This window comes from Moschus berezovskii, chromosome 2, assembly GCF_049115385.1.
Source record: "Moschus berezovskii isolate FMDL1 chromosome 2, NW_MosBer_1.0, whole genome shotgun sequence".
Lineage (NCBI taxonomy): Eukaryota > Metazoa > Chordata > Mammalia > Artiodactyla > Moschidae > Moschus > Moschus berezovskii.
The window spans coordinates 20,770,444-20,784,434 of NC_142461.1; the positions used below are offsets into that span (position 1 = coordinate 20,770,444).

Consider the following 13,991-nt stretch of genomic DNA (forward strand, 5'->3'; position numbering starts at 1 on the left):
TCAAGGAAAACATGGATAAGTTTGAGATTATAGTGAAAAGAAAAATTATACATTAAGGCACCAATAACTAAATGAAAAGGTAAGCGAAAACCTGGAATGAAGTATGTTCTGAACATTTAAATAGCAGAATTAATTCAGTATCCAAATATAAACAACTTCTAATTAATTAACAACAAAAAGGCAAAGGTCACAAAAGATAAATAGGCAAACACCTACTTATGCAATTCACTCAGAGAGAATTATAGACTGTCAATCAAAAAATGCTAAGGTTCCTAAACTCACTAGTTAAAACAAGGTCCGATTTCACATCCATTAACATCTCAGTACACCAAGTTTTGCTGAGAATATAGGAAAACAGGTATTCTGGCAAGTTGTTGGAGTCAATTTGACAATCCATAACACAATTTAAAATATGTTTTCTCTGATAACCCTCTTTGAATTCCCCCTAGCAATTCACCATCTGGTTGTGACAATGGTACATATACAAAGCTGTAAATTTCAATTCTGTAAGATGACAGCAAAAAAACAAACATACTGTTTGGGCAGATGGAAAAATAAATTGTATTTTATTTATGTAACTTGATACTACGTGGCAGCTATTACATTTATATGTATGTAAACAAATTATATCTCTATATATCAACGTGGATAAAATCAAGAAACATCCTGCTGACTGACACAAGCAAGCTCCAATAGGTATGTATCATGTGAAATCATTTATTACACTTGAAGGACCATACAATAATAGCATTTATTTTTTATGGTGACTGACACACACACACACACGCATCCATGGTGCATAAATATAAAACCAGCCATATTCCTGCCCTGTCTGGAATTTTAAGGCAAAGAGAGGAAGGATAAACTATGATATCTCAAACCATGAATCTCACCTTCCCCAGATAATCAGAGAAGGCGCTTTCTCTGCGCTTCTCCCAGACCTGCCGCCAGTGGCAGTGGCAGAGTGCCTCCCAGTTTTGAGTTGGGCCTGGGAACAGCTATAAAAACTGGGCATGTACTGTAGTCAGGCATGGAACTGGATGCCTTCAGCAATGCAGCAGCAGGATTTTACTCAGGGTTCTTCAGAACAAATTGTGTGGGTGGACAGTTCCACCCTGCCTGAACTCCGAATAGAGGGTGAACAGCGCTATTTCTTTGTTTTTTGAGAAAGGCTAACATGAAATCACAGGAATTTAGAGTAAAATAAGTCCGTAACTATGTAGCACAAAGATGGCCCAGTGACTACATCCGGCTCTCAGTTACCATTTGTTCCTTCTGTAAAGTTTTAATTCCTTTGCTAATATTTAGAATTTAAGAGATTTCTAACGGAAACTAGATTCCCAGCTTCTTTTCTGAAAAAGGTGGATTCTGGTATTACTAATTCTGAATTCTAGAATGCCAACAATTAGTTGGCCCTGAAGAGTCAACACCCCACCCCCGCCACCCTGCAAAGCCTCACTCACTTAAACCTCACCTGCTGACCTCATGAAGGGTTTCAACTCCCTCATGTTGTGGATGAAAACAGTGAGGCTGAGAGAGGTCAAAAGCCTCGCCCAACATCAGAGTTACCTTTGGGAGGGAGCCATGCTGGCACCGTGCAAACCAGTTATCAGTTATTTGCTGTGATTTCTTTTTTTCTATGTGATGAGGGCACATTTCATACTTACTAATGACACTGTGTAACTCAGCAAAGTTTTAACAGAGGCTCACTTCAAATGACGATAAAAATAATATAAATGGATTCATTGTAACATCAGCAGGTAGCCTCCAAGATTTGGCCAAAGGTAAGACAAAAAATTTCTTATGTAAAAACCAAAAAACAATAAAGGAATATGACAGTATAATTGAAAATTGGTATAAGTAGAGGCAGTGTGATCACACAGCATCCTTTTTTCAGGCTGGTTTTTACTCATTGGTAATATTTCCCCTCTTTCTCCACCTGTCCCTAATCTCCCCTCTTCTTTGGACTCTAGAAGAATGTGCAAACCCAGCCCTTCTCACACACACATACAGATACTTCAGCTATTTTTTTTTCACTTGTATTTGTTTCTGGATTAATGTTGGCAGACATTCTATACTGACTTAGATTGAATTCTCTCCATCATGTTCAGAAGTACTGAGCTACCTGGGTTGGTCATCCTTAGTCTAGGTAAAGCACATTTTTATTAGAACCAACTTCATGAAGAGATTACATGGATTCCAGTATCCTTTAGAATATAAAATACTAAAGAGCCTAAATGTTCATTGATAAGGAAATGGCTCAGTTAAACTTGGCATAGTCACATTGTGGAAAACTGCAACAATGCAAAAAGGAAAAGAGGTAGATCTGTCTTAAATACTGGCATAGATAGACCTGTAGAAGACAAAAGTATATATACAGCATGGGTACATGGTATCAATTATGTTAAAATACATACAAGACATATTGTTTGTGGGTCTATACACGCATATGTGCATGCACAGAAAAATATCTGAAAAGAAAGCCAAAGTGGTGAGAGTGGATACCCTTCCTTAGACAGGGGTGGGGGAAGGTATGAAGGTGATAAAGAGGGTTTTAGCTTCACCTGCAATGTCATTAAGTTTAATTTCAAAGGAAAATGCTTGTATTACTTGTGACTGTAGGTTGGAAGAATATTTTCATGTAACACATACTTATGTGACGATTAATTTCCAATCACAATCTTAACCACGAACTTTGTAAAAAAAAACATCTGATCATTCTGGGAAATGAAATTTATACTGCACTGTCATCCCAAATTAAGTTCTTAAAACTTACAAAAGTAGAAGTCACAGAAAGCATCTGAAAAGTTAAATTGCACTTCCGCCAGTTAAAATCGAGTAAGTCTACTCCAGGAGTCCTAACAGTTTTGAGGACAAAAAATATATCTTCTCAGATAACAAGAAATATGCAGGGGGATTTAAATGAATCCAGGATCTCTCACATGTCGAACAGAAATCACGGAGGCAGATTGCTTGATTTATCCTAACATGAGTTCTGTGAGGTGCTACTAACTTTTCAGTGATGCATTTTTGCTTTTCTCAACAAAACTGATGGAACCCCGGAGGGCAAGTATTGATAAGGAGGAACAGAAGGGGTCAGAGTGAGATGACAGCTAGGAAGTGACAGGGCTGGTTCTCCAGCCCTCTCTCCTCTCTGCCAGGCCATGCTGCCTGCTCTAATTCACCAGGGTGACCTCGCGTGTCTCTGCATCCGGTGCTCTCAGGCGCTCATCCCTGGCGATTATCTATCCACCCACATCTCTCTATCTGCCTGCATTTCTATTCATCTATCTATCCATCTGTCTACCTGCCTCCCTCTCTCCCTCCCTCTGGAGGGTTAGCGCCCACCCCTGATCTCTAGGGAACCAGAAACAAGCCTCCCCACCTCGCCTCTTCCTCCAACCCCGCGCATTCCACCTGTCTCGGGGCATCCTCGCTTGCTCCAACCAGGAGTCTGCCTGGAGCCCACTGTCACCGCACCTACCAGCAGAGGTTCAAGGCCAGCGCTCTCCGCGGACGGGGAAGCGGGGTGGGGGTCGCGCCGCCCCCCGCCCCTCCCCTGGGTACTCACCTTGCCCTCCGTGGGCGCCGCCGCCAGGAGCACCAGCAGCAGTGGCAGCAGCAGCGCGGGCGGCCTTGGCGCGGTCCTCTGGCGCATGGTGGGCGACCGCTCAGAGCCCGGGCGTGGTCCAGGGACCCGCAGGCTCTCGGGCCCCCGAGTCCCCGGCGCGGCGCGCGCTGGGAGCCGGGCGGTGAAGCTCGCCTGGCCAGCCCGCCCGGGGCGGGTTTTGTAGGGCTCAGCCTCCCCACCGAGGCTTCCAGGGAGGGAAGAAGTGGCTCAGGTCCCGCCCTCGTCCCCCCCGCGCCAACTCTCCAGGCGACGTCCCTCAGCCCCGGGCAGCGCGCGCGGGAGGCGAGAAAAGGCTGCGCGCCTGCGGGGCAGGTGCCCGCGGGGCCCAGGGTAAGGGGTGCAGGAGGTGATGCGCCCGAGGCGCGGGAGTCGCGGCGGGGCAAGGGGTGCGAGTCGGCGTAAGAGGGGGCGAGTCGGAGGTGGGGAGCTGGGGGGTGTGCGACGGGGAGGTGGCCGAGCAGCGGGGAGGGAGTGGCCAGCGGCCCTGCCTCAGATTAAGCGGGAGGCGCGCCGGGGTGGGCACTCGGGTGGCCCCGCTGGCTCCGGGCTCCCCGGCGGTGCCGTCTAGCCACTTTCCCCTTCTCAACCCGCCTCCATCGGGCCGCCGCCTGACGCCGCGGCGGTGAGAGCGCGGTGAACGGGTGGCCGAGTGGCGCGTGGAACTGCGCGCGGCGGGGGCGGCGGGTGTCCCCACGAGGTAAGGCGACCACGACCCGGTCTGGGCGATCGCGGGCCCCCGGCTCGGGGCCCGGGCGGCGGAGGAAACGTGCGCGGCATCCCAGGGTGGGGCGCACCGGCGGGCGGGGCTGGGGAGTTGGGCCCCGGGGTCACGGGAGGAGAGCTTGTCTGGCTCCAGCCTTGTCTGCCTGGGCTTGAACTGGGTGCTGTTGTGTTTTGATTAATTTGGAGGCTCAAGTTACCAGCCTGGCGGTCTGGGCACTCCGAAATGCCAAGAGCAGGAGGCAGCTGAGGGGAAAGGGAAAGCTCATCCAGCCGATTCTCCGCCGCGTTGAACTGGCTTTTCACGTTAAATCTTATCTGCGGAAGTGCACGGGAGGCCGCGCGCCAGCTTTGTCCGGGTGCCTCCGGCCTGAGAGGGCGCTTCTCCTCAGAGGTGGCCGTGGAGGCGGACGTGCTGGGCCCCGTCCGCAGAGCAGGGCTCGTGCCCTTTTCTTGTGCCACTGACCACATGGGCTCTGGCGAAGCACTCAGATCCTTCTTACAGTATTGCCATTCTCAGAATCCGTTTTACTGGAACAAATTATCAAAGTAGTAAAGTCATGATCTAGTAACATACATGCATCGTGATTATTGCACCGAATATTTCGATCTAACAGCAGGTCTGTTAAACAACCGTAATCTCAAAGTAGTGATGACTGCAAATCTGAAACGTGACAAAAAGATACTAGTGGGTACAGTCTCAAGAACTGCCGATACTGTTGTGGTTTGTTAGCTGTGTTCATAAATGAAGAAAACGCTAGTCTTCCAGGAAAGTTTAGTGAAAAGATAGATGTATTGGTTTCCATCCATGGTTCACAGACCATCTGAATTCCATCTTCAGGTTAAGAACCCTTACTCTGGATCAGGGTTGCTGATGTCTGCAGTCGCTGGTCATCAGATACCACGTGTGAAATGTGTGATTTGGTGGCTGATGGTGGAAAACCACTTGTTTGCAATTGGAATGGGATCATGGTATATTAGACCTCTGTGTCTCTGTAGGTAGGTGAAACCCTGACGGTGAATGAATGAAGGTGCACACTCCCCTTTATGGTTGTAGAGGAAATAATTATAAACTCCCCTCTGTCCTTTTTATGCCACCAAATGTCAACTCTGGCTGTATATTAGTATCTCTTATGGAGCCTCTAAAAATCCTAAAACATCCCAAGCCAATTACACTGGACTCCCCAGCAATGGGAGTCTGTATACTCCAGTGCCTGCATGCTAAGTTGCTTCAGCTGTGTCTGACTCTTTGCAACCCCATGGCCTGCCAGTCTCCTCTGAGAATGGGATCTCCAGGCAAGAATACTGGAGTGGGCTGCCATGCTTTCCTCCGAGGGATCTTCCCGATCAGGGATCAAGCAAACCCAAGTCTCTTTGGTCTCCTGCATTGGCAGGTGGGTTCTTTAGCTCTAGCACCCCCTGGGAAGTCCCTAGGTGTTGAAGTATCTTTAAGCTCTCTGGAGTTTCCCACGATGTTGCTATAGCTTCTCCATATTGATAAGGAGAGTTCTTATGAAACTTTCTCCTGCCATCCTTGTTAGATGAGACATAAGGTGCTCTGTTGATAAAATAAGGGTCCAAGAATTCTGAGAGGCCCGTGACAGTCTTGCATGAACTGACATTACTTTCTGGAAAAAACAACTCTCAATGCCGGAGTTAAATGCTCCTTCTTTATGCTGAAGTCCAGAAGTTTTCTTAATTTGGATTTCAATTGCCTTTTCCTGAAAAGATGTCATTTTGACTGAAGTCCAGACTTGGCTTTTTTGACTTTAGAAGGGGTGGCAACAGTCAACTGCAAGTCACTTCTAATGCTACAAAAGAGCAGGAAAGAAACTTGTGATGTAAACAGGGTTAGGAGGCAGGAGTCGTTAAGTGTGGTCTCTGCAGTAGAGTTTAGATTTTGCATCTTTTCCACACTTACTAGTGTGGCTTAGGGTCTTTTCTTCTGTAAATCGGCATCGTCAGTGTGCCACCTTAAACAACTGTGGGAATTTAACTCAGCAGTCAGCGTCAGCCCTTCCAGTGAACATTCACGGTATGCTCACTAGATGGTGTTCATTAACCAGAATTTTTGATTTTTTTTAAAAAAATGGTCCCAGAGTTGAGAGTTTCCCAGCTTGCTCTTGAAATGTATAAAACAAAAGGAAAGTGAGGGCAGTCCTTTTTGTAAGTACAAAGGACACAGGAATCTCTGCTTTTGACTTGGTGCCAGATGAGAGTTTTGAACAAAGTGAAATGGTAATGACCTTTGACAAGGCCTGTATTATTGTTTTTGCCCCCTTTTCATGGTCACAATATCAGGTCTGTTTTCTGCACAGTGCTTAAATGTGTAGTATTTGCTTCTCTGTTTTTGGAGCTCAGCTCCAGTAGAACAGTGGCCTTTTTGGTGTTCTTTAATGTTATTGAATGAATGAAGTTAGTGCATGAATGAAGTTGTTTACTATTTGCTGAATGAATGAAACTGGATGACTTGACAAATTCACTCAGGATTCACACCCGGGTCTGATTTCTTCCAAAGTTTAGGATCTTTCTATATCCTTCTCTGGATAGGAATGTGCCTAGGCTTTTGATGTGACGTATTTTGCCAGACTGCCAGTAGCTCCTTCTCAATCTTTTTGAAAAATTAAATTTTATATTAATTACATTTTAAATTAATTATTTTTAAATTTAAAAATCATCTCTCTTCTTTCAAGAGCCTTCTGTTTTAACACTCGAAAACAATTAAACACAGGTTCTTTCACAGTTTCAGTTCAGTTCAGTCACTCAGTTGTGTTCAACTCTTTGCGACCCCATGGACTGCAGCACGCCAGGCCTCCCTGTCCATCCCCAACTCCCGGAGATTACTCAAACTCATGTCCATAGAGTCGGTGATGCCATCCAACCATCTCATTCTCTGTTATCCCCTTCTCCTCCTGCCTTCAGTCTTTCCTAGCATCAGGGTCAGTTCTTCGCATCAGGTGGCCAAAGTATTGGAGTTTCAGCTTCAGCATCAGTCCTTCCAATGAATATTCAGGACTGATTTTCTTTAGGATGGACTGGTTTGATCTTCTTGCAGTCCAAGGGACTCTCAAGTGTCTTCTCCAACACCACAGTTCAAAAGTATCAATTCTTCAGCGCTCAGCTTTCTTTATGGCCCAATTCTCACATCCGTACATGACTACCGGAAAACCATAGCTTTGACTAGACAGACCTTTGTTGGCAAAGTAATGTCTCTGTTTTTTAATATGCTGTCTAGGTTGGTCATAACTTTTCTTCCAAGGAGTAAGCGTCTTTTAATTTCATAGCTGCAGTCATCAACTGCAGTCATTTTGGAGCCCAAGAAAATAAAGTCTGTCACTGTTTCCCTATCTACTTGCCATGAAGTGATGGGACTGGGTGCCATGATCTTAGTTTTCTGAATGTTGAGTTTTAAGCCAACTTTTTCACTCTCCTCTTTCACTTTCATCAAGAGGCTCTTCACAGTCTCAGAGTTATTTTCAATTCATATCAGTTCTTGCCATTACATCTCCAAATTCTTTCTCTGCTTTTCTAAGATCATGGCCCTTCCGAGGGCCTGGACTTATCATCTGTGAACTGTGGTAGCCTTCTAGCTAGTTCTCTGCAATGTTTGTCCTCTGAAATCCCTTCTATGTTGCTGCTGCTAAGTCACTTCAGTCGTGTCCAACTCTGTGTGACCCCATAGATGGAAGCCCACCAGGTTCCCCCATCCCTGGGATTCTCCAGGCAAGAACACTGGAGTGGGTTGCCATTTCCTTCTCCAATGTGTGAAAGTGAAAAGTGAAAGTGAGGTCATTCAGTCGTGTCCAACTGAGTGACCCCACGGACTGCAGCCTACCAGGCTCCTCCATCCATGGGATTTTCTAGGCAAGAGTACTGGAGTGGCTTGCCATTGCCTTCTCCTATGTTACTGTCTGAATAAAAGCTCACATTGTGTCAGAAAGAACCAGTTACCTTGGGGGCATCTGCAAATAACCCCCAAACTTCAGAGGCTTCCAATAACAAGCCTCTTCTTCTCCATTTATACATATTCTACATATTCTGGGGAAAGAAATGGCAACCCACTCCAGTATTCCTGCCCGGAGAATTCCATGGACAGAGGAACCTGGCAGACTGTAGTCCTTGGGGTCACAAAGAGTCAGACATGACTGAGTGACTCTCACACACACACATTTTCATCACAGGGTATAAGGAGGTGGGAAAGGGGTTGGGGGCATTCTGCTTATCAAAACCACTCAGGAACCTCCTGGAAATTCCCATTCAACCTGTTCTCTGATCTCCTCTGAAGGGGAAGAGAATTCAGCGAATCAAAAACTGCTCTAAAAGCTGCCAACTATTGTGACACTTGCTACATCTATTTCACATCTCATTGACCAAAGTGGTCACACTTCATTTTGAAAGTGATGAGGTGATAATCTCCACATGCCTGAAAAAGCCCTTGTAAAAGATTTGGTGAATGTTAGTTACACTCATCACATACATCGTGTAACTTGCTTATATTAAAGCTTCCAGAAGTTTCTCTTTTTCTTTACAGATTACTTCACCCTTCTTTGGATAGAATAGAATGGTCCAAAACCAACTTTTGAAAAATCGTGTGTATCACTCATATGTCTCAAGTTCACCATGTACCCTTCTTTACCTTGTGCCTTTGTACTTGCCATTCTTTGCACTTTCAGGAACCACCCACCCGGCCCCTACCCCCCAAACCGGTGTCTGTCTGATGCAACCCTTACATTTTGAGATCTAGGTGAAGGGTCAAAGATCATGGTCTCTGTGAAGACCTTTGTCCAGACCTTTATTATATAACACTGAAACAGAGTCATGCATTTTACTTTTTTGTACTATGAGACCTTTGCAAGCACTTACAAAGATTCATTTTATTTTTAATATAGTGACAGTGGTATTTAAAAATAAATTTATTGAGGTATAATGCAACGAGATCCAACCAGTCCATCCTAGAGGAGATCAGTCCTGGGTGTTCATTGGAAGGACTGATGTTAAAGCTGAAACTCCAATATTTTGGCCACCTCATGCGGAGAGTTGACTCATTGGAAAAGACTCTGATGCTGGGAGGGATTTGGGGCAGGAGGAGAAGGGGATGACAGAGGATGAGATGGCTGGACGGCATCAGCGACTCAATGGTTATGAGTTTGGGTGAACTCTGGGAGTTGGTGATGGACAGGGAGGCCTGGCGTGCTGTGATTCATGGAGTCTCAAAGAGTTGGACACGACTGAGCGACTGAACTGAACTGAATTTCCATACCAAAATCTGTACCTATTTAAAACACGCAATTCAAGGAGTTTCACAAATGCATACACCCTGTGAAATCAATAGCATGAATGTGGATACAGAGCTCTTCAATCACTCCCCAAAGTTTCCTTCTATCCCCTTTGAGTCCATCTCTCCACATCCATTTCCCAGGCAACCACAGATCTGCTTTCTGACTCTGTAGGTTGGTTTGCATTTTCTAGAATTTTATGGAAATAGAGTCATACAGTATGTACCATTTGGTGTCTGGGTTCTTGGACTCAATAGAACAATACTGACATGGATCTATGTTCTGTGTATCAGTAGTTTGTTCTACTCTGTAGCTGAGTAAAATTTGGTTGTATGGAAAGCACTTTTTTAAAGATCCCTTTACCTGTTAGATTTTTAAATTGTTTCCAGTTTGGGAAATATGGCTACTATGGATATTTTTGTACTAGGCTTTGTGTGAACATGTATTTCCATTTCTTTTGAATAAATACCTAGGAGTGAAATGGCTGGACCATAGAATAGGTGTATGTTTAATTATAAAAGAGTTTTCCAAAGTAATTGTATCTTCATTCTCGTCAGCAGTGTATGAGAGTTCTGGTTCACGCATATATTTTTGGTGCCTACTTTTGGTTTGCCAGCTTTTAAAATGTTAACAATTCAAATGGTTACACAGTGGCAGTTAGCGTGCTTTTGTTTTCTCTGGTAACTAAAGATGTTGAACATCTTTTCTGGTGTTATTAACTGTTCAGAGAACTTTTGCAAAGTGTTTACTTAGATCTTTCCCCATTAAAAAAACTGGTTGTTGCTCTTACTGTTGAGTTGCAATAACTGTTTATATATTCTGGATACAAGATCCTTGGCAGATGTATTTATTTTGAATAGTTTTGCCCATCCTGTGGCTTTTCTTTTAAGTGTCACTTTCCATCTTGAAGTCCATTTTTAATATAGCCAGTCTCCTTTCCTTATGCTTACTGTTTGTGTGGTGTATCTTTTTCCACCTTTTCACTTATAACCTATTTGTGTCTTTTTATTTAAAGTATGTATTTTTTAGGTAGCATATACTTGGGTTTTTTTCTTTTTTCTGTTTTAAATCCAATGTTTTGCCTTTCAATTTTCAGTGCATTTTCACATAGTTGATATAGTGATTTTTAGGTCTGTCATCTCTCTGTTTACTTTTTTATCTGTCTAATCCGTTTTTTGTCCCCTTTCTTCTTCCTAGCATTCTATTGTGTTAATCAAATATTTTTTAATGTTCCATTTAAATTTTTTTTGTGCTTCTAGTTATATCTCTCTGTGTTGTTGTTAGTGGTTGCTTGAATGATTATAGTATGCATCTTTAACTTTTCTCAATCTACTTAAAAGTAATATTGAATATTTGAGTTCAGTTGAGTTCAAATTGAGTTCAATATTCAGTAAATTGAAAACACAGTTACCGAATATTAAATTCGGCTAAATTGATTTCACTCTTGTATCAAAGTGCCTAGCATGGCATTTGATAGAAACTGGAAAATTGTCATATACTGATATAATAGATATTTCTTGAGTGAATAATCATCATAGGTGTTTTTATGTTGTATTGAAGGTATATAGAAATGAATAAAAATTTGTTTTGGTTAATGTCAGGTTAATTAGTAGAAAAATCACTTTTAAATGTTATTACATATTTAGTGGACTTGCATTTACAAACCCTGTGATTTTCACGTGTAGTCAAGATTCTATGTATTATTTTATTTTGTTCCCATATCTCAGTTGTTAAAGAATACGCCTGTGATGCAGGAGACCCTGGTTCAATTCTTGGTTTGGGAAGATCTGCTGGAGAAAGGATAGACTACCCACTCCAGTATTCTAGTCTGGAGAATTCCATGGACTATAGAGTCCATGGGTCGCAAAGAGTCGGACACGACTGAGCAACTTTAAAGAAAACAAACGTTTAAGTTTTTAATTGTAAAAATTTAATATAGATCTCTTCTTACCATTAATTTTTGAATTAAAAAAAAACCACCTCATTTTCAAATTTTAGGGGAGAAACAATCACTTTGATAATGGAATTTCTTATGGTGTTGTGAAACTTCCAAACATTGGTTGTCTTGACTACTCTGCCCATGTGATATCACATCCAATACATAACACTTTCTCTTGACTTTGCTCAGTTATTTTCTGATGTGTAAAGCTGACACTGAAACACTGTTTGGTCTGTAGCTTTATGGTCTGTAGCAGAATAGGAAATGGCACAGCTCTGAAGTCCAGGTGTGAGGGATGGAATCTTTTATAAGGTTCCAGAGTGGCAGAAGCATTTCTAGAGGAGTCTAGTTCCAGGTCTGGTCCTCTAGGGAAGCACCTGCTAAGGGGACCCAGTCTCTAGTACCAGCTCCTGCCTGAAGGAAGGCAGACAGAGGTGGACAGAAGGCAGGATGCAGACACAAGGAAAAGGAGATGGTTAAGCGCTCCTTAGAAGAGCTATGACCAACCTAGACAGCATATTAAAAAGCAGAGACGTTACTTTGCCAACAAAGGTCCATCTATTCAAAGCTATGGTTTTTCCAGTAGTCATGTGTGGATATGAGGGTTGGACCATAAAGAAAGCTGATCACCAAATAATTGATGCTTTTGAACTGTGGTGTTGGAGAAGACTCTTGAGAGTCCCTCGGACAGCAAGGAGATCCAACCAGTTAATCCTGAATGAAATCAGTCCTGAATATTCATTGGAAGGACTGATGCTGAAGCTCCAATCCTTTGGCTACCTGATGCGAAGAAAGACCCTGATGCTTATAAAGATTGAAGGCGGGAGGAGAAGGGGATGACAGAGGGCGAGATTGTTGGATGACATCACTGACTCAGTGGAGTGAGCATGAGTTTGAGTAAGCTCCGGAGTTGGTGATGGACAGGAAAACCTGGTGTGCTGCAGTCCATGGGGTTGCAGAGTCGGACACGACTAAGCGACTGAACTGAACTTAACTGAGGCTGGGTTCTTGGTCACTCAGTCATGTCCAACTCTTTGCAGTCCCATGGACTATAGTCCACCAGACTTCTGTGTCCATGAAATTCTCCAGGCAAGAATACTGGAGTGGGTTGCCATTTCCTCCTCCCAGGGGATCTTCCCAACCCAGGGATTGGGTCTCCTACATTGGCAGGTGGATTCTTTACCACTGAGGCACCTGGGAAACCCAGAAAGGGCCAAGATTCATATGAATACAATGTTCCTTCCCTACCAAGACAAAGTTTTCCTCCGGTCTTGAAACCAACTGCATGCTTGTCTCAGTATTTCTGTTTAACCTTAAAAGTTCACTTGGAAACTTCTGTGAAATCTCTCTCTCTCTCTCTCTTTTTTTTTTTTTTTGCTTACATAGCTGCCTGAAATGCTTTAACTTTCCTATAGTCTAGTTAGAAATAGTGCCTCAAAGATAGCCAACTGTCCTGTAGAAGTTTCTAGAGGTGAAATTCCAAACATGAAGACCTTCACAGGAGAACTCTTGTTTTCTAGGATTCACAGCAAACTGAATATCTATGTATCATGGTGCATCACTGTATTTACAAGTGAATCTCCCTGCTACTATTATATTGAAGGCTAAAGTTGTTCTCTCCAGAGATGCATTTCCTGAAATGTGCCCAGGAATTTTCATGAACTTTGAAATTGTGTTGTGTAGCGGTTAATAAGGGAAGCTTTAGCGTTTGAACCCTGGAAATGTCTCTTACTAACTGTGGTGGTGGTGGTTTAGTCACTAAGTTATGTGTGACTCTTGTGACCGCATGGACTGTAGCCCGCCAGGCTCCTCTGTCCATGGGATTCTCCAGGCAAGAATACTGGAGTGGGTTGCCATTTCCTTTGCCAGGGGATCTTCCCGACCCAGGAATCAAATCTGGGTCTCCTGCATTGCAGGCAGACTCCTTACTGACTGAGCTATGAGGGAAGCCAATTACTTACTGTAGTTACTTGTAAAAGGACATTGTTGTGTAACTTACCTTTTAGGGTTATTGTGAAGACTGAAGATCGGCGTTCAACCTTTAGCACCAGATGTAGCATATAAGGAACCTACTGATAATGCTGCTTATTAAAATTTCTTATGGTGAGGAAGATGTTGACAATGATGGGGAAGAGGAGGAGGAGGAGGAGGAGGAGGAAGGGCGTGGGGTTGGAGCAGCAGCAGCAGCAGCAGTTGTGGTAGCAGCAGAGGGCTCTCTCATTGATAAAAACAAATGCTGACCTTTTCATAAGTGTCCTCTCAGAGTCTGCTTACGTTAATTCTGATTCTGACCAGACCTGCCCTCCTGTTTACCTGCTTCTACACTCACTGAGGCGTCATCCCTGTCAATGACTTCTCCCGATGTTTACAAGGTCCTTTAAGAGAGACTGTCACTGCTCAATTTCTCCTCATTTCTCCAGATCTT

General features: G+C 43.7%; 2 protein-coding genes across 5 annotated transcripts in view; one reads left to right on the forward strand and one right to left on the reverse strand.

The window, feature by feature from the left end:
* Positions 1-3,782, reverse strand: part of COL4A3 (collagen type IV alpha 3 chain) — a 157,358-nt gene extending 153,576 nt beyond the window's left edge. For both annotated transcript variants that reach the window (XM_055398539.2, XM_055398538.2), the window contains exon 1: positions 3,572-3,782. In XM_055398539.2, coding sequence (XP_055254514.2) covers positions 3,572-3,658 — 87 coding nt within the window. In that variant the 5' untranslated portion in view covers positions 3,659-3,782. The remainder of the gene's footprint in view (positions 1-3,571) is intronic.
* A 99-nt stretch (positions 3,783-3,881) lies between these two features.
* The window catches only part of COL4A4 (collagen type IV alpha 4 chain), a 151,164-nt gene continuing 141,054 nt past the window's right edge, over positions 3,882-13,991 (forward strand). The window contains exons 1-2 of one of the 3 annotated variants that reach the window (XM_055398529.2): positions 3,902-3,961; positions 5,193-5,350. The gene's annotated coding sequence lies outside the window, so the exon portion shown is untranslated. Of the gene's footprint in view, positions 3,962-4,137; positions 4,329-5,192; positions 5,351-13,991 lie in introns of those variants that run through there. The other 2 variants (XM_055398533.2, XM_055398532.2) reach the window with 2 other exon arrangements.